The sequence below is a fragment of the Malaclemys terrapin genome, chromosome 2 (genome assembly GCF_027887155.1).
Source record: "Malaclemys terrapin pileata isolate rMalTer1 chromosome 2, rMalTer1.hap1, whole genome shotgun sequence".
NCBI classification, from domain to species: Eukaryota; Metazoa; Chordata; order Testudines; family Emydidae; genus Malaclemys; species Malaclemys terrapin.
In genome coordinates this window covers 116,929,980-116,953,217 of record NC_071506.1, presented here as the reverse complement: position 1 = coordinate 116,953,217, position 23,238 = coordinate 116,929,980, and the positions used below count along the sequence as shown (strand labels likewise).

Sequence of the window (23,238 nt, the reverse complement as noted above, 5' to 3'; positions counted from 1 at the left end):
GCTCTAGTCGATTCAGTGATTCTCTAGGCAGACCAGATAGTACTATGCCCACCTACAATGAGAAAATCAAAAAGTGTGATACTTTTCTGTCATCTGACCCACAACCAGTATCTGACCCACAACCAGGATCAAAACTTCATTTTATTTAAAAAAAATCAGCAATATATTGTATTCCATACATTCAGGGAATTATAACAACAATAGACTTCCAGCAATAACTTATTTGCAGTCTTTCTGGAATTGGTATTCTTTCACTATTCTATACAATATCACCTTTCATGACTGCAATGCCTGTGGCCATGGAACCTGCAGTATCCACAGTCAGGACATTAGTGGAAGACATGCAATTTAGTAGAAATTCCTGAGGGTCTGGGAAGTCTCTCAGAAGCATAAGGGTAGACGGGTGTGGGTAATACTCTCTATATCAGGCCTGCACAACTTGTAAAGCGGCGAGGGCCATATTACTCCAAAGAAAACAGCTGAGGGCCGAACCCCCCGGGCCTTGCCGAACCCCCCCCCCCCAGCGCTACCCAGCCCCCCCCGAAACACAACACCCCCCACAGTGCCGCCCGCCCCGCGGAAACAAGCCCCAGCACTGCCCAGACCCCCCGAAACTCCCTCAGCGCCGCCTGCCCCGCGGAAACAAACCCTCCTTCCCCAGCACCACTGAGGAAGGGGGGGAGGGATAGCTCAGTGATTTGAGCATTGGCCTGCTAAACCCAGGGTTGTGAGCTCAATCCTTGAGGGGGCCACTTAGGGATCTGGGACAAAAATCAGTCCTTGGTCCTGCTAGTGAAGATAGGGGGCTGGACTCAATGATCTTTCAAGGTCCCTTCCAGTTCTAGGAGATAGGATATCTCCATTAATTTAAAAAACAGCAGTATTGAACCTTTGTAATATGTTATAGTGGGCTCCTAAGTTAGTATAATTAAGGTAAAAGAAAAATGCCTTTTAGCTAGAAGTAGAATAAGATCTTCCCCCCCACTTTGTAATCAATTGCCCTGTAGAATGAATGAGGAAGGCATGGAAGGCAGCACCTACAGATAGCTGCAACCCTTGGAGAGGGGATGGGAGCCAGACCAGATCAGTAGACCAGGTCAGCCATCAAGTCCCTGCTTGCCTCCTCAACCCCCCTCCCCCACCGCCAGCTCACTTGCACCCCCGCCACTGCCTGCCCGCTCGCCTCCTCAGCCCCCCCTCCCCTGCTGCCAGCTCGCCTGCCCCTCCGCCACTGCCCGCCCGCTCGCCTCCTCAGTCCCCACCCCCTCGGCTCGCCTACTCACCCCCCACCATTGCCCACTTGCCTCCTTGGCCCCCCCCTCACCCGCCACTTGCCTACTCGCCCCCCGCAGGCCGCACAGTGAGCCCACCTACTCACCTCACGCGGCCCCTGGGCCACATGTTGTGCAGGCCTGCTCTATATATTCACTATCACCTCAAAAAGGATGACTTTTTTTCTTCTTCTTCTCTCCCTAGGCTTTTATCCGCAGATGATACTGAATTTGTGTCTCAAGCCTTCTGAAGGAAAGGCAAGACCAGAACAGTAGGTTGACCAAAGCTTACGGACAAAGGAAAGGAATTAGAACTGAGAAGAGGACACCTCTTGATGCAAGTAAGTATTTAAATTCACACAGAAATTGAGCTTTCTACTACTCCTTTTCCTCAGCTATCAGCCATTTAGCATGAGTATTCTTGCCTTCAGGAACACACTGTCTCAGCTTCTTCTTTTAAAATAGAAAACTAAGTCTGTTTTCATATTTGGAGTACCATGCCAGACTCCTGCCTTTGGCCTTCTTATAGCGTTAATGATTTCTTCATCCCTAATACTTTATCAAAGGAAGTAATGGGATTCAGGGTAGTGGAGGTACATAGGTAAGGGACAGATTCTGCCACATTTACTCATGTTGATTTGTATCTTTCTCATCAAATGGTCCTATTAAAATCAAAGAAACTACTTGATGAATAAGTGACTCCTCAACATGAGAAAGGATAACAGTTCACTCACTCCGCCACCGGTGCAATGCTGTGGGCGGCGGGCTGTGAGCGCCTGGGGCAGCGCAGCTTCAGAGCCCGGCCTGACCCAGTGCTCTGTGCTGTGTGGTGGCGGCGGCATGGCCCTGCTCCATCCGGGCGGCGCAGCTGAAGCGCCGCCAGCCACCAGTGCTCCAGGCAGCGTGGTAAGGGGGCAGGAGGGGCGGTTGGATGGGCCGGCTGGGAGCAGTCAGGGGCAGGGATTCCGGGGGCAGTCAGGAATGAGAGGAGGGGTTGGATGGGGCCATTGAGGTCTGGGAGCGGTCAAGGGACAGGGAGCAGGGGTATGTGGATAGGGCAGGGTCCCAGAGGGGCCATCAGGGAATGGGGGGGTGGGGGCAGATAGGAGCTGGGGCCGGGTCACGACCCTCTCCCCTAACCAGCCCTCCATACAATTTACGAAACCCAATGCGGCCCTCAGGCCAAAAAGTTTGCCCGCCCCTGTTTGCCCGCCCCAATCAGTAAGTGATTGACTGACAAACCATAACAGATACAGCAGTTAGAATTTAATGTAGGATTCTCTAGGGAACATTGGAGAGAATTGAGACTTTCTGCTTCAGAAACGTTGGGGTGTGGGGTATTTTTTTTCCCAAGTATGCTTCCAAGATCTATCTTGACATAAATTTTTGGCATTATACTTAGGCTGGGTCTACACTACCCGCCTGAATCGGCGGGTAGAAATCGACCTCTCGGGGATCAATTTATCGCGTCCCGTCGGGACGTGACAATCGATCCCCGAATCGACGCTCTTACTCCACCAGCGGAGGTGGGAGTAAGCGCTGTTGACAGGAAGCCGCAGAGGTCGATTTTGCCGCCGTCCCTACAGCGGGGTAAGTCGGCTGCGATACGTCGAATTCAGCTGCGCTATTCACATAGCTGAATTTGCGTATCTTAAATCGACCCCCCCGTAGTGTAGATGTAGCCTTATTTTGTTTTTCCTTGCTTCTCAGAATTTTTCTTACCTACAACTTACAATTTTTATGCAAGTGATTTGCACACTTATTTTCCTTTTATCTCTTTTGGAGATGCTGCCTTGTGATGGGTCTATGTTTTTTAGAATCTATAAAATCAGATGCAGAGTGAAAATAACCAATTCAAGATTTTTTTAAAAATTTTAATCCATGTTTACAATAAAAATTTTGTATTTCATTTTGAACTTTTTATTTTTATTTCTTGGGTCTGGAAGGGTATTTATAGTGCTTCCATCACTAAAGTTTCTAAGCACCATATTATATAGTGCTTTTTCTTTTGCTTTCATTGTAAAGCATATCTTTCTAGAAATGTTGGCATTCGTTCACTTTTATTTTAACTTATTAATGGCTGTCAGTGGGTACTGAGCCATTACAAACATAAAAGAAGACAAAGTCCCTTCCTTGTGGAGTTCATGATCTACAGATGGATAGATACAGCATACAGATCTCAAAATAGGAGGTGACCAGGAAATGGTCAAATATCTAATCTATATGGAAGTTATTTTAAATATGAAAAGCTACCTGTTTCTTACATTGGCACGTTAGCCGTGGTATCACGGAGGAAGTGCATTATGAACAGGGAGGGGGATGCTGCTTGGTGAAGAAAGATTGGGTGGGAATTTCTATATGTTTTTGCTGTTCGTGTTTACAGTGTAGTTTATTCTCTTCCTTTCCCATCCAGTCCTTTTTTCAGGAAGGCCGGTGAAATCTAAACTCTCTCTCACTGTGGTATAGACATTTTATTCATGCATTTTTTTTTTTTAGTCAATTACTATAATATCCAAGCTATAATTAATGGAAAAATCCATTGGTTGAACTAAGACTTGCACTAAGGATAGGGAAACATACTTATTCTGATTTCTTTTCCCAGACTGCCTGTGTAGTATTTTTTATTGATTTTAAATGAATACTGTTTAAAGCCTTACAAGGTCTGACTTCTCGTTATTAAAGTGATTTACTTTTTTTCCTTATTATCTCCTCTGTTCATTTGACCCTGGTCGTCTTATTGTTCTCACTTCTCATTTCAAAACCCCTGGTGATTGAGCCTGCAGGCTGTGTGTGGAAGTTGATTCTTAAACATGTCACAGACTGCAGTTCCCCAAATGGTTATAAAGAAAAAGCAAGAGGCAAATCTTACTCTTTAGCTCAGATTGTTCTAGTACATAAAGAAATGCAATGTTTATTGATTGTACTTGTATCATAGGGAGCCCAAGGCATAATGACACTAAGTGCACTTCATTAATAATAAAGGATGGATTCTTTGATGTTATATTCTGCTTTTCTTGGCCTACTGTATCTTTTGTCAGCCAGCAAGGGACATTTATCTTGGCTGGAAATGTGTTCTTTTTGTTTTTGTTTTGTCAAGAAAATGTCTCCAAGTACAGTTGCTTTTTTGTAAAGATAAGTATGTTGAGTTCCTCTCATATTTTTCACTAATGCTGGCATTGGAAGTAAATATTGTTTTCTGGCATCTGGGGCCATAGAAGAGTTCTCTGAGATGATTAAAGTGTGTTGTTTCCTGGAAGCCTTTCAAGCAAAAGGTCTTCTAGGGTGTTTCATTCTCTGTGCTGTTCCTGGAGGAAGCAAATCAGTGTTCATCGAGCCCTATAGGGTTTGATGCAGGACTAGCATTACGGACAAATAAGACAAGCATCTATTTTGGGAGTCTTGGAACTCATGGGTTAAGATGTATTATCTTTTCCAATAGCAGGTATTATTATTTGTATTGCAATTACTTCAGACTTTTCTACACCCTTTGACAGCAGGACCAGAAGGACAAATGACTTCTGGCTCTATTTCTTATAATCTTTCTCTGCTTTGGTTGGGTCCTCACACATCACTGGGTTGGCCCTGCTTTGAGGAAACTAAAGAGCTATAAGGCCCCTTTAACATGTTAAGTTTGATAGTGTTCAAACATGTTTAAAAACAATATTGTCGTGACCATGCTATAACAATTTGAACTTGCATGGATGAATGAGACCACACTATGCTCTAGCCTTGACCTGTTATAGAACCAAAGTACAGTTGCTTCATGTAATTAGAACAAGACTTGGTCCCATTGATACAGGTAAGACCAACTCATATTATATCTTGGCCTGTGTTTAATAGTGTAGATGGAACTTTACTTTGAATAATTTTATAAAATACCTGATGGAACTTTTCTCAACAGCGTAATTTCTAGCAGCACGTTATGACTTCCACTTGGGAACTCTCTGATTTGAAGAAAATCATATTTCTTATTATAGTTTTTATCCTCCCTAGATAGGCCAGAAGTGTAATTCTGCAGTTTCTTTAATGCAAACATGACAAATATTTCAATAATCCAAACAGAATATTTATAACACTGCTACTCTATCTGTGGTAACCGTGTTTTCCCCATCAGAGTTTAAAACTGGGGAATATTTTATGGGAAATTGTTATATTTTGCTCATGGGAAATTGCTTACACAATGCATGAAGATATATTTTCTGAATTATTTTTAAAAAGTGAATATTAAGGCCCTGATCCTGCAATTTACAACGTACAGGAAGACTCCTTAACTGGTTCAGAGCGTTATTAAAGTCAATGGGGCTCTGTGGAGGTACAGCCACCTGCCAACCTGTTGTAAATTGCAGGTTCTAATGAAATATGAACTGAATAGTTAAGAAATACGATAAATAAGTTTACTAAAAAGACTGAAATAAAAGAAAACAAACTGGAAACGTTCAGCAGTGGAATCTCATTTTGTTTTTATTTTGCCTTGTGAAGTTTTATATTGCCATGAGACTGACTTTATTGAAATAGATATTGTGATTATTCGAGCCTTGTTGACAGAGCCATTCTACTGCTTGTGAATCTTTATATGTTTCCAACTTCTGATACTGGTGGAAGGGAGTGGAATGAACTCTCAGTTGGAAAACCTGCCTTGCTTATCTCCTTATTGACTACTGCACTTTGGATTAATACATTTGCCCTTGTAAAGGTATTTTCTCTGCCTGGTTAGCAGTTTGGGATGGAATATGAATTACAGTAGAGATTCTTTAAATAGATCCACTTTGCTTCAGCATACTGCGTATATACACTATTTGTGTAAGTCATCAGGTTTGATTTTTCTCCTTATGGAACGAAGAGCTCTTTATGCTTGTACCTCACATTAGAAGAATGGAAGACAAATGCCTGAATTACTTGCATGTTGATGGGAGAAGACATACCTAGTATTGCATTAGTTTTCAATTCACTGAGTCAACAGAAAAGAGGCACACTATCAAAAATGGGGAATTATGCTAAAACACTAAAGCCTTCTTGTATTATGTTAAAAAAAGTCAATGTAAATTTAATTTTAAAATTATGACTATATATTTGTTTAGTACAAGTTATGGGCATCGCTCTAAACGTTTCAGCTACATGGACTTCTATTAAGCAGAGGGTGAACCAACAGCATGTTAAAAACTAGGTGAGTCATACAGACTATCATAGCAACAATCATAGCTGGATGAACTTATGGGAATCATTCACGATTCCTAAGCAATAGTGTGTAGCTCATCTACATCTTACTCAACATTGTTTCATAGCCTCATAGACAGTGGGCTAGCAGCTGAGTTTAAAAACAGTGTTTAAACCTGGTTTCAGTATAATTAGTTTTTAACACACTTTTTAAAGAAGGCTTTAATGTTGGGCTGGATCACCTCTGCATGCAGAAACACTCACAGGAGAGGGTGTGATGAAGGGGTTTTTCCCCTTGTTGTGTTGTATGTATGTGAGTCTTACTGTTTTGCATGAATACTGCGTGTACCTCAGTTTCCTGGTGTATTACACCAATGCCTAGGTAGTGGGAATAAGGGTGTGTGACTTTTGCTGAGACCCCCAGGGGCAGGTGAGACTGCTCAAGCTGCCTGCACGTAAGCAATGGACGGTGCCCTTCGTAACCTGAGAACCAGGAGGTGGATGCGACCAGGTGACACATTGCCCAGGAAGCAAGAAAAAGACTAGAAGAGAGGCAGTGGGCATGTCAGAGGTTGGGCCGCTGGAAGCGGGTCAGTATCCTGTTGGGAAGCCGGAGGGGGCACCCAGGGGGGACCAGGCCCTGGGTTCCCCCAAGATGGTCTTTGGTGAATGGTCCTGCTTTCTGTTCTAACAAGCTCTGTTCTACACTGTGTTCCTGTCAACTAATACACCTTCTGTTTTACATGCTGGCTGAGAGTCACTGCTGACTGTGAAGTTGAGGTGCAGGGCCCTTCCAGTTTCCCTAGGGGTCCCATCCAGGTGGACCCGCTGCGGGAAGTGTATGGTGACAACAGGGGTGCTGAATGCTCTGATGTCAGATCCAAGAAGGCCATAGCCAAAAAGGCTTCTTGCCCTGGACAGCGTGCCCTGAGGGGTGTCATGCTACCCCAGAGGCCTGTCTGGCTTCATACAGAGCAGTTCCAGAGCATCGGACCTGTGACGCTGTGACAGAGGGCTAAGTAGGAGGAAAATACACCTCTACCCCGATATAATGCTGTCCTCGGGAGCCAAAAAATCTTACCGCGTTATAGGTAAAACTGCGTTATATCGAACTTGCTTTGATCCAGCGGAGTGCACAGCCCCATCCCCCCGGAGCGCTGCTTTACCGCGTTATATCCAAATTTGTGTTATATCGGGTCACGTTATATCAGAGTAGAGGTGTAGTGCAAGGTTCTTTCCGAATTTTCCTACCACTATTCTCTTTGCCATGAGATGAGGATTGGGGGAAGCAGAGTTTGGAAGTCACTCCACCTTTTGTCATTGTGGATCTCAAGAATCTCTGATGAAAGCACTTGCCTCCTTCATGGAGACAGGAACCTTTAGGAACAGCTGCTTCTCTGCTAGTGCCTGTCTGTCTGGCAGCATTGTCCTTACTGCAGCTGCATAGCCATTGCCTTCTGTTTCTCTGAGTAGCTGCTGAAGAGGAGACCAAGAGTGACATCATACAGGATATAGCAGTATTATCTCCTTCTGAGTTTTTCACTTGCTGCTCTGGGTTCTCGGATGAAAGAAGCATTTCATCTGTTTTTCACCCTTGCCCCAGCTCCACCTCCAACCCTTTCTGGAGTTCCAGTTGACAGTCATCCATATATCATGAGGAGAGAGGAGACAATACAACAGAGAAGGCATTCTTTTCTCCTCAACATTTTTGATATTTTCCTGGAGTGCAGAAAGACGCACACTGGTCAGCCAAACTGTTTTATAAAGTTTTGTTGGAACTGTATTTAAACACCTTTTTTCAATTTAGATCATGGCCTACTGTAGATGGAATACAAGGTTTTAGACAACAAAAACAACATCCTTCCTGTCACGAGTTGACAATTGCTGTGCTTACATAGCTAAGAATCTTGCTTCATTTAAGAGACAACAGTGTTTTGGTATGAATTTCCTATGCTATGCTCATTAGGCTTTGACACTGTTTTCTGCTGGGTGGTAACAGATACTGATGGCGCTGAATGCCTAAATAGAGATTTGACTGGAGTTTCAATGGGAGCCTTTGTGTTGACTTGAATTGGTTCAGACCCTAAGGCTATGTCCACTACCACAGTAAGTCAACCTAAGTTATGCTACTCCAGCTATGTGAATAATGTAGCTGGAGTCGACATAGCTAAGGTAGACTTCCGGTCTACACTGTGCTGGGTTGATGGGAGATGCTCTCCCGTCGACTTACCTTACTCATCTCGTTCCCGGTGGAGTGTACTGGAGTCAACAGGAGAGTGCTCTGCTGTCGATTTAGTGGGTCTTCACTAGACCTGCAAAATTGACTCCTGGTGCATTGATTACAGCAGCGTCGATCCCGTGGTAGTGTACACATTGCCTAAGTAACTAGGTAGCCATGTCAAGAACTGACGAACCCACAGAAATACAGCAATGAGAACTGAATCTCTCCTATTTTTAAGGTTCTGAAACTAGATGATGTCTTGATTCTTAACCTATGTCACCATTAATGAAAAATTAGTGTGAATAAAAATTGAATAGATGATAGAATTCAATGGTGTTTTAAAAGTTTAATTGAGATAATAGGAGTCTTTTAATTGACTACAGTGGGCTTTGGATGAGGCCTTTATACATGTGATTTAATTAGGGGCAAGCTTTTGCTTTGCTGGTACGTTTCTTTTCTGGTGGCCCAACTAAAGGTGAAAATACCATCTGTATAGGTGGAATAATGGCTGGCAACTGTAAATGGAACATTTATATTATATTATATTATATTACAACATATCTAGAAATATCCTACGACTGTGCCTACTTTAAATTTAGGTTAGTGTATGTCTACATCTATTTTTTTTATTGCTTGCTGATTAAATATTAACCAGGGAGTCTATTAAGTCACATGTGGCAATATTTCACTGACACAAGGAGCTATTTTATGCTAAAGGACGGGGCAGTTAAACAATGTGACTTTATTCTGGACCACTTATTAATAGTTAGGAATTTTCCATACTGAACTTAGATCTGACCTCTCAAGAAAACAATAACTCCAAACCAAGAGACAGTTTCAAGATGCTGAAATGGTTCCTTGTTTTATTAACCTTATCCAAGAGCAAAGCAACAACAAACATATTATAAACAGTAATGCTGACAGTTATATTTAACTTATACTGTGATGTTCTTGCCTAAGGGTAAAAAGGAAGTCCTCTAATACAAAATGCCCATTGTATTGTGTGTGCATTCACCAGGGAGCAGGTTACATTTATCCTGCATAGTGTTGTAATCTTTTTTTCTGTTTCTTATTTAGATTATCTTAAGCAACATAACACCACATTTGGAAGATGAGTAGTTTGGTTTGAATTAAGGAGACAACTTTAAAAATAATCTTAACTGCCATATAGCATGGAACATATGCTATTTCTGAGGAAGACATTATCTTTCAAAATAAAAAGACATGCACACAACCACTATGATATGTGAATGTCTATCATTTGCAGTGATTTGGAGGGGCATGTGATAACATAAAAATATTTTCACATGCTTTAGGACAGCGGTTCTCTCCAGGGGTCTGAGCCCCCCAGGGGCCGCGAGTAGGTTTCTGGGAGTCAGTCAAAATAAACCAGAGAGCAGGGCCAGCATTAGATTCACTGGGGCCCAGGGCAGAAAGCCAAATCCCAAGCTCTGCTGCCCCACTGACGAGTAACTTAGCTTCATGGGGCCTCCTACAGCATGTGGGCCTGGCAAGTGCTCTGCTTGCTACCCCCTAACGCTGGCCCTGGCTTTTAATTTACTGAAAAACAGTTGTTGTGGCACAGGTGGGCCAAGAAATTGTTATAGCATGTTGTGGGCGGGCCTCAGAAGGAAAAAGGTTGAGAACCCCTACTTTAGGGAACAATTTAGGACTAGCAGGAAAGATAGATTAGGTGACCTAATTGCTCTCTGCTTTCTCTGAATTCTGATTCATTAGCGTATATCGATCCTAGTTCTGCATGTGCTTTTAGGAGGTGGGCAGGGCAGGCAAATTATTAATTTCTCACTTGCTTTTATGTTTTAGTGCAAATTATGAACTTTTTAAAATTGAAAATTCTGTTTCTATCAGGCATGGGGTAGAGAAGTAAGGGAGAACTTGAGTGCGTTCCTTCAGGCCAATGTTCGGGTGTCAGATGAGGATAAAACAAAACAGCCATATATTGTTTAATTTAATTGTTTAATTCACTGGGGTTCTAGTAGCTGCTGAAGTGAGCTATAAGTATTACCTTGAGACTACCTTGAGGCAATGTGCTCAAATGGACCGGACAGGACAGGACAGTAGGAGTCAGGGGAGTTGTGTTCTAGTCTGGTCTCTGTCACTAAGCTAATGTGTTACTTTGGCAAACTTTTTCACCTCCCCATGCTTTGGTTTCTCCAGCAGTGAGATGGAGATAACAGATCAGATTTTCAAAGGCACAAATGGAAGTTAGGCATCCAATTTCAACTGGGATAGGAGTCATGCACCTAACTGCCCTTTGTGCCTTTGAAAATTTCCCCCAATGATACTTACCTTCCTTTATAAAGTGCTTTGGGATTAACAGATGAAAATCACTGAATAACTGAAATATCTATTATTATTATGATTGTTACCTTAATTAGTTAATGGAACAAATTCAGTACAGCTTAAGCATTGGTTATTCCCCCTTTCAGAAAAGTAATTTGTCCCAGGTGGAAAAGTCATCCCTGTGGAGTTGCCCAGCTACCCCTCCTCGCCCCACCGTTTGTTTGTTTATTTATTGCGCCAAAATCTGAAACATTTTCAAGTTTGGGGTTTTAAATGAAAATCCAAACAATTGTAGTAAACTTTTGATGAAAATGAAAGCCATTTTGGGAGAAAAAATAAACAAAACCAACCACCCCACAAAAATCCATTTGTGACCTGCTCTTGTAGATAGAATGTTTGGTTGATGTGTGATTTAATTAATGGGACTTGTCCGCCCCTGGTACCTTTGCATCCTGTAGTGCCAACATGATATATCTGAGTTAGGGAACAAGGGCATACTCTTAATATGAACGTGCTAAGAACATGACCATGCGTTACTGAAGTTAATGGGAGTTTTGACATTGATTTAAGCAGGAGAAGGCCCTAAACTTAACATTTTACCCAGAAAGCAGATGTATGGCTGATATTGGGAAAGAGGGCTCTAATAACCAGACACCTTTGTAGAACAAGACTACATATTGTAAGGATTTACTTTGCTGGGCTACTCAGGAAGACCTACGGGAACTCCAGCAGTAATTAAGATTAGAAACATCCTTGCACTGGTCATAAATATAATGGAAAGAGAGGGCATACAATACATGCTTAAAGTCAGTGAAAAATCTATATGTGTCCAACACACAAGAAAAATTTGTTGAAAAATACATTTATCTTTGCGGGAAAGCAACACTGTCGTTCACTAAGATCAATGACGTTTATGGCTATCTTCTATGTGAGTGTCAGTTGCACAAGTGAAAACTGCTTGGAAGAAATGTATAGTTTTAAATTGTACAATCAGTTCTTCTAAGATTTATAGGAGGCAGGGAATGTAGAGAATTGCGTAACAATACATTCTTACGGACTCGTTCTTCCCTTGGTTTGTACATGGTCCATCCTCCTTCATAAATGTGGCAGATTTCCTCAGCTATGCATCCTATGTAGTAGTGCAGGGAATTACCATTAGTCTTTTGAACTGGCTAACCATATCCTCCTAAAATCATTTTGGAAATATAAATCCAAAGTTCTGTGTTTTAAAAAATAAAGTGTTGATGCTTCCTACAGTTACTAATTATTATTGCTACTGATATGGTATGTGCTTCCAAATGTGAACTTATGGCATTATTGTACTTAAAGGAAATTGTTGTGAAGCCCTGCCTGACCCATATAAATATTTTAAACAAATAGATCTGCTGAAAACATGTGAGTAGAGCTAAGGGAATTCTATTCTTTTATATTCTCGTAATGAAGGAAGGAAATTTATTAGGGTTAGCCAGATGGGCACTACTCATTTTTGGCATTCAGAGATAAGTCTGCAACACCTCCAGGTGGCTCCACAAAAAATGATAACACCATGGCAGTGCTCCAATTTTATTTTTATTCCTCTCAGACTAGTTAGTCACCTGTCTTTATTCTCATTTAGAACCATCTGCTGGCTTTTTTTGCTGCTTGCCTAGGTTCTTTGGGTGCTCATCATTCTAAAGTCAACAAGGGGACCTCCACGGGAGACTAATGTAGAGTCTTTGTGTGCTTGGTGTTTCTAGGACACATGGAGATCTTGTTTTCGTGTGATTCTCTCTTCTGTTTCTGGGTTTATCTGCCCCAGATTGTCCTCGTGATGTCATGCACAATACTCAACTGCACTGAAATTTGTTCTTCAGGTTTGCTTTCACCTTTTAGCTGGTGGTCACAAGACAGCAGGAAAATAACAGATTTTCATTCAAAAGTGATGTACCACACATTATTTAAAGACACTTGTATAAGTCCATTCAACAATGCATTTCTTCTGTGAGGGAAAAAGTCATGTTTATTAGGAAAATCTAATATTGTGAATGTGCAATATAGAATATATGATAGCTAATTGTGTAGCATCAACCCACACCTTTCTCAAAGTTGTGAGTGTGAATTTTTAAACCAAGTCAATAGATCTTTCTCAGACAAAGTTTATTGAAAAGGCATCAAATAGTCCATAAAGTGGATTGTGTGGTTGACTCAATTTAGCATTGGGTTGACCTCTTAATCAGGGTTTATTATTCAAATATAACAGAAAATGTGAATCACCTATTTTTCTTCTTTTTTGAATTTTATTTATGAAGATCATTCTTTTAAACAGAAATCTTATAAACCTTGTTTTACAATTTAAATAAAAATACTTGGTATATATGCAAACGCACAATTCTAAATTGGTCTGTGTAAATCCCTAATGTTGTATTGAGGAGGCTTGCTACCGGTCACTTTCTTCAACTTTGTGGTCTTAATCACATATTGGGATTGATGCTCTCCTACTCTTCTTCTCCCTCTTTCTTCATATCAGTTGATGATATCAGTTAGTCTTTCATTATCTCATGTTTAGGTCCAAATTTCTGTCCTAGATTTTTTTACTAGATTGTCCTGAAAACTCTGTGTCTTATAAAAGTCCTAGAGAACTGATCACTCATCTCCTAGTTCTTCTAGAATTACCATAGCAAGGTGGCGGAAAGGGAGTGACTCCCTTCAGACTATTGACTGATATGAAGAAATTTGAGAACTTTTTTTGACTACTGATGGAGAAACCCCTTCAACGATAGTCAAAATAAAACTTGAAATTCAGATATTAAAATAAGGAAAATAGATCAGAGAAAACAGGATGAAAAGCTTAATATTGCAGAATTTTTCAATGGGGAGATAGGTTAAATGCCTAATCTGTTCTATTTTGACTGAGTGCTAATTAGGATTTGGTGTTATCCGTCAGATTTCTAGTCTGACTGTTTTTTGTAATAGTGCTTAATGTTTGGCAAAGCCAATCCTCCCTTTTGCCATGACCTTTGTAAAGTAGATTGCTTAACCATGGGTTTCTTATTTTCCCAAATGAATTTGTTTCTCGAGGATTGCCATTATCTAAGAGACTCCCTGGACTAAAACACTGCTCTACAGCCAAAATGCTTCTGAAATAAATGTAGTCAGACTTTACTAATTCTGGGTCACTGAGAATGAAAATGATGCTTAAAATTGTTGATTGGCTCTAGTTTTCAAGATATGCTATTGGGTCAGTGTATATACGACCCTTGACTTGGGAATGGCGGAGGACAAGTGAGTTATAAAGGGAAGGGATCTCAATTTAAACCAGAAATGACTAAAATACATCTTTGACTGGATCTATGAATAAATCTATGACTGGGTTTGGACAGTACTTGCTTTTTAGGCAAAACAATGAATGATGCAATCTGAAGCTGGTATTGCGTCATACATGATATGAATTGCATCATGTTATTCCTAGAAGTCGTGGATGATGCAATCATAACGAAGCTTACATCACTCTGCTGAACAAAGTGCCCTATATCAGCTCTAGAAATCATACAGTGTCGTGCTCTCTTATTTGTCAGTGTTTGATTTTTGCAAAGGGACACATTTCTGTTTAGCCAAAGTGAGCAGAGATGCCTTGTACTTGTGTGAACAGTGCAGGTAACTTCTGCTCTGTTTGTGGTGAAGTGACTTTTGCATCACAAAAGCGCAGTATAACCACTATAGTTAAGAAAGCCTATCACCTTTATTTTGGCTGCAAAATTGGAGATCAGGACAAGAGGTGGGCCCCACACATATGCTGCAACACTTGTGCAACAAATCTTCGCCAGTGGTTGAACAGGAAAAGGAAATCTATGCCTTTTGCAGTGCCAATGATTTGGAGAGAGCCAACAGATCATACCAGCAATTGTTACTTCTGCATGGTGCCTCCAGTTGGGAAAGGTGTGTCAAAGAAGAAAAAGTGGACTGTGCATTATCCAAACATTCCATCAGCTATACGCCCAGTACCCCACGGAGAAGGACTGCCGGTTCCTGATGCACCAGAATCATTCTCACTTGAGTCAGACGAGGAAGAGGAAGAGGATGAAACTTCTGGTCCTGAACCATCAATGTCACAGGACCCACATTTTCTCCCATCCTCCTCCTCTGAACCACACCTCATAACACAAGGTGAACTGAATGTCCTTGTCAGGGATTTGGAACTACCCAAGAGTAAGGCAGAGCTGTTGGGCTCCAGACTACAGCAGTGGAATCTCCTGGCAGGTGATGTTAGGGTTTCCATGTTCCATGACCGTCAACAGGATCTTGTCCCATTCTTCTTCATGGAAGGTGATCTTGTAGCATGCAACAACATCGATGGTGTGATGGCAGCCCTCAACATCGTTCACGATCCAGATGAGTGGAGAGTGTTCATTGATTCATCGAAGACGAGTCTTAAAGCTGTTTTACTGCATAATGGCAATGTTTTGCCATCAATTCCAGTTGGTCATGCAGTCCATATGAAGGAAACCTATGACAACATGAAACAACTTTTGAGGTGCATAAACTATGACCAACATCAGTGGCAGCTTTGTGGCGATTTGAAGGTTGTTGCTCTCTTGCTTGGTCTGCAGACTGGATACACAAAGTACTGCTGTTTTCTCTGCGAATGGGATAGTCGTGCAAGAGATTCCCACTACATCAAGAAAGATTGGCCACTCCGACAGTCATTGGAGCCTGGGAGGAAAAGTGTTCAGCATCCACCACTTGTTGAATCAAGGAAGATTTTGTTACCACCCTTACACATCAAGCTGGGTCTGATGAAGAACTTTGTCAAGGCCATTGACTAAACACAAGCAGCTTTCAAGTACCTCCATGGAAAATTTCCAACGTTAAGTGAAGCTAAGATTGTCAAGGCTGGATCCCCACTTTGAACTTTAGGGTACAAATGTAGGGGCCTGCATGAAAACTTCTAAGCTTAACTACCAGCTTAGCTCTGGTTCTGCTGCCACCATTTCAATGGATTCCATTCCTGGGAAACCTTGAAAAAACCTTCACCAATTCCCTGGTGAATACAGATCCAAACCCCTTGGATTTTAAAACAAGGAGAAATTAACCATTCCCCCTCCTTCCTCCCACCAACTCCTGGTGAATACAGTTCCAACCCCCCTGGGATCTACAACAGGGAGAAATTAACCATCCCCCCTCCTTCCTCCCACCAACTCCTGGTGAATCAAGATCCAAACCCCTTGGATCTTAAAACAAGGAAAAATCAATCAGTTTCTAAAAAGAAAGCTTTTAATTAAAGAAAAAAAGGTAAAAATCATCTCTGTAAAATCAGTATGGAAATTAACCTTACAGGGTAATCAAACTTAAAGAGCTCAGAGGACTCCCCTCTAGTCTCAGGTTCAAAGTACAGCCAACAAAGATAAACACTCTAGTAAAAGGTACATTTACAAGTTGAGAAAACAAAGGAAAACTAAGACGCCTTGCCTGGCTATTTACTTACAAGTTTGAAATAGGAGAGACTTGTTTAGAAAGATGTGGAGAACCTGGATTGATGTCTGGTCCCTCTCAGTCCCGAGAACGAACACACTCCCAAACAAAGAACACAAACAAAAGCCTTCCCCCCCCAAGATTTGAAAGTATCTTGTCCCCTTATTGGTCCTTTAGGTCAGATGCCAGCCAGGTTACCTGAGCTTCTTAACCCTTTACAGGGAAAAGGATTTTGGAGTCTCTGGCCAGGAGGGATTTTATAGTACTGTACACAGGACAGCTATTACCCTTCCCTTTATAGTTATGACAAAGATAAAGGAAGGTTGGTCCTCAGATTCGTGAACTTCTTTGAGATGATGCATTTGACCATGCATTCCGTGGCAAGGAAAAGACGGCATGGAAAGCCTTCCAGTTAGTGGCAATAAATTTTCTCGGAAACAACAAGGCAGACAACTACAGGTTGTTGGTGGAAAACCTCCTCAAGGCATACAAAAGCCTTGGTTGCAACATGTCACTAAAGATACATTTTTTGCACTCTCATCTAGATTTTTTTTCCACCGAACTGCGGAGCAGTGAGCGACGAGCACGGCGAGCGATTTCACCAGGACATTGCAACAATGGAGAAACGCTATCAGGGCAAATGGAGCCCATCAATGCTTGCAGACTATTGCTGGACAGTGACAAGAGATGCTCCTTTAATGAATACAAGAGACAAGCCAAGAAGCGCCGAGTAGACACTGAATAGGACTAAACTATGTACATAATAGTTTTCTGCCTTTTGTTTCATAATAAATTTTATTTATATAACCCTTTTGCTGATTTTTAAAGTGTTACATAAACAGGAGAGGTGAAATATTATCATGTAAAGCAACCATAAACACATGAAAAGACCTAGGTTTACAATTTATGATTAAAACTCTACTATCTACACAATATATATAGACATAAAATGTAAAAACTTAAATATCTTAGAAACAGTAGCCAATCAGTTGTTTTAATTGTCATATTTGAATTCAGCACATCAAAATACATAATAAATAGCACATTTTATCTCTGAAGCAGACAACTTCTCAAAAATTGTAGACCAGTGAAACCTGAAGTGTTTGGAAAAGGAAGTGATTTCATTTTAGTGAAAGTGAAGTCATTTTAACTGCTGCAGTTTTGCCCAACCATGAAATTTTATATTTTGACCTATTTTTCCAGATCTGTTTTGATTTTCTTAATCAAAGGAGTATAATTAATATTATATAAGTCTTGTGTGAATTACCTAGTTTCAAACAGGAATAACTGGAGCCATATAATAGGATTGTTATACTCTCCACACAAAAGGAGAAGGGAACTGTAATTAAATTGTCTGATTTCTTGTGACTGCATTAGTTTGTGTCCTGCTCCTGCACCCATTGAAATCAATGGGAGTTTTGCTATTGACTTCAGCAGGACAAGTGTTAATCTATTAGTTGCTTGCATATAACACAGTTTATTTTGAAGTTTCTCTCAGACTCACTTCAGGTTGTGTGTGATGGTTGACTTACCCTGACTCTGTGTCTGAATGTCAGCATCTTAATTTCCTCTCTGTTGGTACCACAAAGTGTGCCCCCTCCACATGTTGCAGTGTAGGTCCTTTTTCTTGGGGCTGTTTATTGGAACATAATATAAAGGTACTCAGCACTTGACATTAGAGTAGGGTATCCCAGGACATTTTAGTTCTTCTTAAATCTTAATTTCCCTTGTGTCAAGAAGTCCATTTGCTCCCTTTCCCAAGCTTCCTTCCCAATTACCCTTGTGTCAGGGCTTTAGGTACTAGTTCTCTTGGGCTCTCAGCCATATGCACACACACTCGCTCTCTTATGCCTGTAATTTCTTTAGAACCTTGCTGGGAGATTCTGGAATGTCCTGCTCCTCCTGTTTCTCTCCGAAGTCTCCCAACAGCCCTTTCCTGGGCTCTTGCCCCCAGTTCCCTCTGGGCATCTCTCCTCATCCCAGTTCAGACCTATGGAGAGCCCTAAACCGGATCTTTCTCATCCCCTAGCCTCCCCAAAGTGAGCAACAGGCCTGGCTTTTGTTTCTTGCCTTGGTCATAGATAAGACATTTCCTGTCTTTTACACTGGTTACAAACAACTGCAGCCAGCAGAAGGGTTAAGTCCTTCCATTCCACTCCAAGGATTGGGTCAATACACCCCACCACATTTGCTGTATTCAGTCACTCATTCTTCTCTTCATATGTATCCTGGTGTTTGTTTCTGGTGCAGTGTTTTAACAAATAGCCATTGTCAGCAGTGCAGAAATGGCTATTGTAAATGTCAGAAGACAGGTTTGAAGAGATAAAGGGTTCAGTGGAATTACAGTTCTACAGGTTTTTGTTTTGTTTTTTTAACAGTAGGATAATGCCTACCTAGGGGCGTATACTAACAGTAGATCACTGTAATCTGTTCAATCAGCAGTGGCTTGAGACCCTTGGGAACTGATGTAAACCTTAGTAAGTTGTCAACAGTTACAGCTACTGGGTAATCAAGTATGAAATTTATAGATATTTACCTTTTAGAGGGTTTTTGTTGTGTTTTTGCAACTTTTCTGCAGACCAATTTGCCCTTGGTGAATGATGTATTCTACCTGTGAACTCCTAATAACGGCGTCTTTCTCTGCAAAGTCGTTCTGTTTGAATGCTTTGTAGAGACTTATGTTGTGTGAGAGTTTAAACTACGGTAAATAGACTTCAGCACTGACTGCAATGGTATATCATTTGTGGTGGAAAACCATATCAATTTAGTTGTACTCAGTTTGATCTCCAGTGGTATTTTTCTCAACGTCAGTGCAAACAAATTACCGTACATTTTCCCTTGCCTCCAAGAAAAACTTCCATAAAGAGAGAAATGTTAAACGAGCCCAGGCTTAAACATTAAAGCTCTGAACCTGCAAACACCTATATATGTGCTTAACTTTAAGTATGTGAATAGTTCCACTGATATCAGTGGGACTACTCAAGCATATATCTATGTAGTTCAGGATTGGGTCTTAAATGAGTCTGTATTTCATTAGTTTGCTGTAAGTTCTTCTATCATGTTTGCTAAGGCCTTGGCTACACTTGCAAGTTAGAGCGCATTAAATCAGCCCCGGGCTCCCTAACTCCTGAGGTGTCCACACTGGCAAGACACTTAGAGCGCCTGGACTCTGCAGCTGGAGCGCTCCTGGTAATCCCCCTCCACAAGAAGCATAAAGCTTGCTGCACCCCGGCTGAAATGCCTGGGTGTCAGTGTTGACGACATGTTGCATTACTGTACTGTGATTGGCCTCCGGAAACATCCCATAATCCCTTGAAGTCAAGTGGCCACTCTGGTCATTGTTTTGAACTTGGCTGCAGGCATGTGGATATCCCCTTTCAAAGCTCTGTTTCTGACAGCCAGCATGCTTATCTGCTGCGGGACAAAGCAAACCATTACTGTGGAATGCTGCTGCTGCTGAGGAAGGTGTGTGTGTGTGTGGGGGGGGGCTGATGTCGGGGTTTCCCCTGCTCCTGTCTGAACTTACAAGACAGCATGCTGATACACTCTCTGCCCCCCAAAACACAGTCTCTCCCGCCACATAAACGCAACACACTCCCTCTCACACTCCACACACACCCCTTTGAAAAGCACGCTGCAGCCATTTGCACACTGGGATAGCTACCACAATGCACTGCTCTCTGTGGCATTGCAAGAGCTGCTCATGTGGCCATGCCACTGGTCTTGCAGCTGACAGTGTAAACACATGGCAGCGCTTTCCCTGCTGCTGTCTCCGAGGGCGGGTTTAACTCCTGGCACTCTACATCTGCAAGTGTAGCCGTACCCTAAGTATTCCTGCCTGCTTGTAAACTGTGGAGAAGTTTGGATTCAGACTTTATGACTTGCCTCTACCTCTGTAATGGGTCTGAACAAGACTCATGACATGAATCTTTGAGAACATTTAGTTTTTTATTTACATCTGAGCTTTGCAGCCTATAACTCTAGTAAGAATCACATCTTATTTTTCACTTCATCAAGTGATCCAGCCTCTGTCATCCAGTCCAGCTTCTAGCAATCAGATGTTTAGGGACACCCAGAGTATGGGATTGCACCCCTAGCCATCTTGGCTAATAGCTGTTGATGGAGCTAACCTCCATGAAATTATCTAATTCTCTTTTGAATCCAGTTATACTTTTGGCCTTCACAACATCCCCTGGCAATGAGTTCCACCAGTTGACTGTGTGTTGTATGAAGAATTACTTCCTTATGTTTGTTTTAAACCTGCTGCATATTAATTTCATTTAGTGACTCCTAGCTCATGTGTTATGTAAAGAGGTAAATAACACTTCCTTATTCAGTTTCTCTGCCCCACTGATGATTTTATAATTCTCTATCATATCTCCCCTCAATTATCTCTTTTCCAAGATGAACAGTCCCAGTCTTTATAATCTCCCCTCATATGGAAGCTGTTCCATTCCCCTAATCATTTTTGTTGCACTTCTCTGTACTTTTTCCAATTTTAATATATCTTTTTTGAGATGAGGTGACCAGAACTGCACACAGTGTTCAAGGTGTGGGCGTACAATGGATTTATATAGTGGCATTATGATATTTTCTGTCTTATTATCTATCCTTTTCCTAATGATTCCTAACATTCTGTTTGCTTGTTTGCCTGCTGCTACACATTGAGCAGATGTTTTCAGAGAACTAGCCACGATGACTCCAGTGTCTCTTTCTTGAGTGTAACAGCTAATTTAGAACCCATCATTTTGTATGTATAGTTGGGATTATGTTTTCCAATATGCATTACTTAGCATTTATCAATACTGAATTTCATCTGCCATGTTCTTGCCCAGTTACCCAGTTTAGTGAGACCTCTTTGTAACTCTTCACAGCCAGCTTTGAACCCAGCTATCTTGAGTAATTTAGTATCATCTGCAAACTTTTCACCTTACTGTGTATCCTTTTTTCCCAGATTATTTATGAAGATGTTGAACAGCACTGGTCCTGGAGGTGGGGGGCACTATTTACCTCTCTCCACTGTGAAAATCTACCATTTATTTCTGTCCTTTGTTTCCAATCTTTTAACCAGTTACTGATCCATGGGAGGACCTTCCCTCTTATCCCATGACTGCTTAGTTTGCTTATGAGCCTTTGCTGAGGAACCTTGTCAGAGGTTTTCTGAAAGTCCAAGTACACAGCCTTATGTCTAGTGATTGATATTGCTGCCTGCTGTAAATTGTAATTCCTATTTATTCTTCAAGGTAAGGTTCCCATTTCAGGAAAGTATCCCAAATTTACAAACCCCAAGCATTCAAAAATCATCAGTCAGGCCCCTAAAAATCATGAGATTTAAAAAATAATACATTTGGGTCGTCTTATTTGCCTTCTGCTTTTTGAACATTTAGGGTTCATAATTCAAGCCTTTCTTCACAACGCTGAGGGCCAGAACTTTGTTGAAAAAAAAAAAACAACAGACTTAAGCTGAGATTCTCATGTTATCCCGTAACTCCAGGAGCTGGGGATTTAAGTAAAAAAAACAAATATTATCTCAGTAAAATCGTGAGAGCTGGCAACACAGGAAGCACATAAACATGTGCTGAAATTCAAGCTTGTGCTGGATTGAGTTAATTATGTGCTTAAGTATTTTTCTGAATCAGGACCCAGTGGAGGGCTGAGCAAGCTCCCACTTCATTTTCTGGTCCTCCGGTGAGACCTCCAGCAAAAACAGAGAAGGCAAACATTTATATTCCTGATATTTCTAAGGTTTAAAAAAAGTGGTAGGAAAAAAACTCTTTAAAAAATACTTTTTTGTAGAGAAGCAGCAGCAAAAAAGGACCCCAAACCAATTGATTTTTCTTACTTTTGAAGTTCACCTATCAAAATCTTGTGTGTGTCAGCACTCTTTATAGTTCTATAACTTTAGAGGTACTTTCTCTGAAATAATTAGTGACAGTTTATGGAGTACATGCACAGCTACTTAAACATGGGTATTATAATGTAAAACACTGCTATTAAAGTTTATGGTGTGAAGATAAAATGGGTTGTATGGTTTTCAATTCACTTTTTGAAGTATTAAAGCATTACAGCTTTTGTACCTCCCATGTGAGAGGTGAAAAATGAAAACCTGTTCATTAGACATGGATATTATTTAAGAATGAGAAGTAACTGCACATTCTCATTTCTTTTGAAATCACTGATTGCTTGCAGATTTTTCATAGTTTGTTAAATGACAAAAGGAACAAGAATTAAGCTGGAACTGCAAGATGGGTAGTGAAGCAAACCAAAGTAGGTCTTATGACACTGGGAGAATAGACGGAGTAGTGTGAAGTTCACTCTAGTTATGGGATGTATGTGATACCTATTTAAGGGCTGACTGGGGTGGGAGGACAATAACAACAAAAGTTAATCTGGAAACAATGTCTTGTCCTCAAGGTGAGAACGGCCAATGAGTGTGTTTTGGTGATGTCTTGTTTCTAATTTGTTTTTTCAGTGAGTGCATTGTCACTTAATGAATAGTTTTAGATAGGAATTCAGTAGAATCGGGTAAAAAAACCTAATTTAGACGCCCTGAACACCTTCCTGATCCCATGCATCTCATTCACCCTAAGAGGATTCGCTGTGGTAAAGGTACCCCTCAGCAAGGCAGACAAGATCGTCCGGAAGCTGGTGAAGAAGTGGCTGTTCCTTCCCCAGAGAGCCAGCAACGAGCTGGTCTACATCGCCCACAGGCACGGCGGTGCCAATGTCCCCACGCATGGGTGACCTGTGCGACGTCGTGGTGATCACCCACGCCTTCCGCCTGCTGACATGTCCCGAGGAGCTGGGAGTCCAGGTGCCGCACATCAGATCCGATGACAA

General features: G+C 41.4%; 1 protein-coding gene across 6 annotated transcripts in view; it reads left to right on the top strand.

Moving 5' to 3' along the window:
- The window catches only part of FARS2 (phenylalanyl-tRNA synthetase 2, mitochondrial), a 398,911-nt gene that overhangs the window by 12,034 nt on the left and 363,639 nt on the right, over positions 1–23,238 (top strand). For all 6 annotated transcript variants that reach the window (XM_054018529.1, XM_054018530.1, XM_054018532.1 and 3 more), the window contains one exon: positions 1,477–1,612. In XM_054018529.1, coding sequence (XP_053874504.1) covers positions 1,607–1,612 — 6 coding nt within the window. In that variant the 5' untranslated portion in view covers positions 1,477–1,606. The remainder of the gene's footprint in view (positions 1–1,476; positions 1,613–23,238) is intronic.